We start from the raw sequence: 5,000 nt of genomic DNA, 5'->3' as shown, positions 1-5,000 counted from the left end.
AGGGAGTGTAGTCAAAATGCCTGGGATGCCCAGGGTCAACTAAGCCAGGCCTTAGTATTTGGAGCATATGCCAAGTGTGTCTACACATTACAGTACATACAGTACATTGCATAAGCACGCACACACACACACGCATGCGCACGTGCACGCACGCACACATACACACACATGCGTGCACAAACACACACACACATGCGCACACAAGCACGCACACACACACACATGCATGCACAAACATGCATGCACAAACACGCACACACATACATACACACGCGCACAAACACACACACACACACACACACACACACACACACACACACACACACACACACACACACACACACACACACACACACACACACACACACACACACCACACACACACACACAGTGCATGTGTTTGTCTCCTTCCCAGCACCTTCTGCATAATCTCCAATTACTCCTCTAATATCTGGCAACGAGAGAGGGAGAGATAGATGGAGAGACAGACAGACAGACAGACAGACAGGTGGTAGAGAGAGACAGACAGACAGAGAGGGGGTAGAGAGAGACAGACAGACAGACATTGGGGGAGATAGAGAGACAGANAGAGAGAGAGAGAGAGAGAGAGAGAGAGAGACGGAGAGAGAGGTGGAGAGAAAGAGAGACAGAGACAGGCAGGGAGAGAGAGAGACACAGACAGTCAGAGATAGACAGAGGGAGAGAGAGAGAGAGAGAGGCAGAGTGATAGGTAAAGAGAGAGCGAAAGGGAGAGAGAGAGAGAGAATCTGATGTGTCTATGTGTGTATGGGTCACAATCATCTGTGCGTGTGTGTGTGTGTGCGTGTGCATGTGGGTGTTTGTATTTGTTCACTGTATCTGTGAGCGATGATTGTAATAAAAAAATGATATTAGATCCATTTTATATAGCGCTTCTCAGACCATTTAACATAAAACAAAGTAAATAATAATAAACATTATACAAAGACATACAGAGACTCAAAAAGTAGGTATACAGAGGGCTTTACTAAGGAGCTGTGTGTGTGTGTATGTCTGTGTACATGCATTTTTTGAATGGTGATTATGCCTCAATTATTTGTGTGTGTGTGTCTGCGTGCGTGTGTGTGTGTGCGTGTGTGTGTGTGTGTGCGTGTGTGCGTGTGCGTGTGTCTGTGTGTGTGTGTGCGTGTGCGTGTGCGTGTGCGCGTGTGCGTGTGTGTGTGTGCTTGTTTGTGTGTGTGTGTGCGCGCGTGTGCATGCGTGCGTGCGTTTGTCTGTGTGTGTATGTGTGTGTGTGACCATTTCAGATCAAGAGTGTCAATCTGTCAGAAGGCGAGCAGCTGTCAATCAGAGGGTTGAATGAGGCGGGCTCTCTGATAGTCCTGGCCAATCACACGCTCCTGGTGGAGGGTCAGGTGATCCGCAGCCCGACCAATAGCATCTCTGTCTTCTTCCGCTCTTTTCCTGATGGACCAATGGGGACCTTCCAACTGCACTACCAAAGTAAGTCTGTAGTACATCAATACCACACACTTAGATATTGTTTTTGCCCTTTTTGCTTGTATTTTGTTTTTAAAAGATGTTTTTCTGGGCTTTTTGACTTTAATGCAGAAAGGACTGACCCTTGCTGCAGAGGGTTCTCACAACTCTACAGCCATCCTCAGGGTTCCTACGGCTCATGGAATTTCTAGAATATCATGGAATTTCATGAAGGTTTTTCCAGTCATGGAAAATCATGGAATGTGACCATTTTGCATGCACAGTCATGCAATATTATGGATTTCCCTAACAATAGTGTAGAAGCAAAACTTGAGAACATTTTGTGTCTTACTGTTTTTGTTTAGTGTACACAACGTTGTTTCGACTGTTAGTCTACAATATTTTGTGCTCTAAAATGAGGTATGTATGATCTATCACATCCTCCACATTGCAGGCACAAAACAAGCTCTCAGCATGGAGGAAGGTACAGTGTTCTTGTGGGACTTTGGATTGACGATTGTTGTCAGCATGGCGCCACAGCACCCCCCAAAACGGAACATATTTGACATGATAACAGCGACAACAGGCCAATACAGCTCCACAATCACTTCCTATATCCAGACTTGTCCTTCTCTATTCCTTACAGTTCCTGATGACGGACTCCAGCAGGCTGCTACATGTTGGGGTGCTAATAACAGCATCTCCATGGAGACGCAGTAACCTTGACAACATTAGATTTATTTATTTATTTATTTATTCATTTTACTCTTCTTTTTTTTCGGTTTCAGTTCCCGCCTGTTTGTTTCCTACGGTAGCTCCGTCGCCACAGAGCATTTGGGGAGCTGCTAAAATTCCTTAAACAGTTCATGTTGGATGTTGCGTTGCGCAACATTGGCCCTGGCGCCTGGAGCTGGGTGACGCAACATTCAGGCTCATGAGATTTAAGACAATTTTATTAAAAATCTTGGAATGTTAGTTGAATGAACACATTCTAATGCAAGATGAGGGTCTTAGCGTTAAATGCAACTCGTGGCATGTTATTATGTGCTTCAGAGGCTGAGATATTTCGTTTGTTATAGGTTGAGGGTGCCTTTTCTTAAAAAGGGCTTGGGCATTCAGCAGCCTTTTTTTGCAAGTGCTCTAGGCATCACTGGGTTAATTCCTGAGGGTGTAATGTGATTAATTATGCGTCTGATTGGGGCCCATTAGGTCTTATTTAGCCACATCATGCCCTTTCATTAGGGGCCTTGGTGTTCCACCAGCTAAAAAGCCGCAGCTAACGTCGTCACGGCAATGTTGCCCAAACAGGTGTTTGGTCATTAGTTTTAATCACATATTATTACGTCTTCTGCGGATAGAGTTGGCGGCAGCTGCACACCACATCAATTAGGGATTATTGTGACTAATGTGTCATTTGCTATGTTTACATGAGGCATTTAATTTGGAATGAACTGACTTTAATTCTGAATAAAGCGTAATTGCGCTTTGAAAACGTTATAAACACCTTAATTCGGAATTAAAGGAAAGATCAAAGTAAACTCGACGGAACTATTTAATTCTGAATTATTCATTAGGAATTAAAAACATCATGTAAATGTAGCGATTGGCTGTATTTTTTTTAGTCATGGGTGTTATGACATCTGTTGAAAGTGCTTTAAACATTATGGGGAGGTTTTTCTACAGGCATGTCCATCTGTCTGAGTGTTTCTTTTTTTCATTATTATTATGGAGGCCTAAATTGTTTGTGCTCGGTATACAAGATTGACAAAGTGATAGCTAGCTGTGCAGCCCAAGTGAAATCAAACCCAGTGTTTATATATCACTTGGCTGTCTGGTTCACAGCAGTAGGCATAAAAAGAGAGAATTTTCAATAACAAAAAAAAAAAGAAAAGCCTTCAACTCTTTTTTCAGATACTATATTAGAGTCTGGGGCTTTGATTGCTGTCTGTAATTCAGGTTTGGCTGCAGTGAGAACTCAGGCCTTTCAGTGGAAATGTATTATTCATGCTTGTGTGCATGCTTGCGTGTGTGCTTGCGTGCGTGCGTGCTTGTGTGCGTGCGTGCTTGTGTGCGTGCGTGTTCTTTTTCCTTTCTGGCTCAGCCATCCCATTAGAACAGAGCTAGAGTAGAGTCTACAGGGCTGGATTAGCACACAGGTTAGATATGGCTGCAGTGTAGCAATGGGACAAAGTGGCAATTGTGAGTGACAAGATGCAGAATTGAGAAATTAGTCCGCTGTTGAGATCGAGATTTCAAGTTTGGTTGTACTCATTCCTGGCTTGGAATTATGATGCCGTCTACCAATTTTTATTGCGGAATTTGTCTTCTGTGGGGGCCTACAGCAATCTATAGCCTAGCCCCCATACCATCTTAATCCGGGCCTGGGGGTCTATGTAATGCCCTTGCCAAGGGGGGAGTGGGTATTTTAGCTAAACAGCCAGACCGTAGACACTAGGAACTAGACCAAAGTCGGCTTTCTACTCAACCTATTTGCATCCATTATAGACCGTCACGCTAAATCAGACTTCTTTTCTCTCCATCCAGACTTGGGGAGAGACTTTCCCCTCCGCCAGCCCGGCAATAGTGCTCTCTCCTAGGGGACATTAGTGGAGCTCTCCCCTGTTCCCCAATGGACTTCTTTACTCTATAACTCTCAATCAGATCTCATGCACATCCAATTCCTTTTAGCCGGGTGCAGGGTCGAAGCATAAAGTTCACACATAGGGCAAGGAAGAACCACACACCGATGAGCTCCAGGCAAGTCTAAAAAATTATAATTGGATTAAATGGGAGCTCATCAGTGTGCGGTTCTTCCTTGCCCCACTTCTTAACTCTACAACTCTACCTCTTGGTTCCAGAGATTTACTGTAGTTCCCCCCAAACTCATCACTGTGAACTCTATGCCAGAGTTAAATGGTCTTCACTGACTACCAGGAGACTTACTCACTGGTATACATTTATTTACAAGGCAATACTCGGACTACTGCCACGTTACATCTGCAGCCTAATCACAGTGAGGAATATTGAGTCTTATGGTCTGCGCTCTAAAGGCCATTTGTTACTCTCTGTCCCTTGCTTCCGCACAGAACAGGGGAAGAGGGCATTTGTGTTTTCAGCCCCTACCTCATGGAACAATCTACAAAAGGACTTGAAACTAACAGATCTGATTCCATTGAGCGATTTTAATTCCAAGATGAGATCACTTGAGACAGAGTCTATTGTCTGTAACTGTTTCAATTGACGTGTTATTTTACTTGATTTGTTATTTTAATGCAACTGTGTAATTTTAATTTTGTAACTTGAGCCGCCACTTGGCCAGGACACCCTTGTAAAAGAGGTTCTTAATCTCAACGGGTTTATTTTTCCTGGTTAAATAAAGGTTAGATAAATTTTTTTTTTTAAATCAATCCATAAACGGGCCCTACCATGCCTCTAACGGTAGGGTACTGGGCTGCTACGCCGACGACCCAGTTTCAATTCCGGCCCTGATCCTTTGCCGACCCTTCTCCACATCTCTCTCTCCCCAAAACGTTTCCTGGCTC

At 44.0% G+C, this 5,000-nt stretch overlaps 1 protein-coding gene across 1 annotated transcript in view; it reads left to right on the top strand.

Annotated features, from left to right (window-relative positions):
* LOC134458660 (seizure 6-like protein) overlaps window positions 1-5,000 on the top strand; it is a 141,134-nt gene that overhangs the window by 97,543 nt on the left and 38,591 nt on the right. The window contains exon 7 of the mRNA XM_063211090.1: window positions 1,287-1,482. Within this exon, the coding sequence (XP_063067160.1) occupies window positions 1,287-1,482 (196 nt within the window). The remainder of the gene's footprint in view (window positions 1-1,286; window positions 1,483-5,000) is intronic.

Source organism: Engraulis encrasicolus, chromosome 11, assembly GCF_034702125.1.
Source record: "Engraulis encrasicolus isolate BLACKSEA-1 chromosome 11, IST_EnEncr_1.0, whole genome shotgun sequence".
Classification (NCBI taxonomy): domain Eukaryota; kingdom Metazoa; phylum Chordata; class Actinopteri; order Clupeiformes; family Engraulidae; genus Engraulis; species Engraulis encrasicolus.
This window is presented reverse-complemented; position numbering and strand designations above follow the sequence as displayed.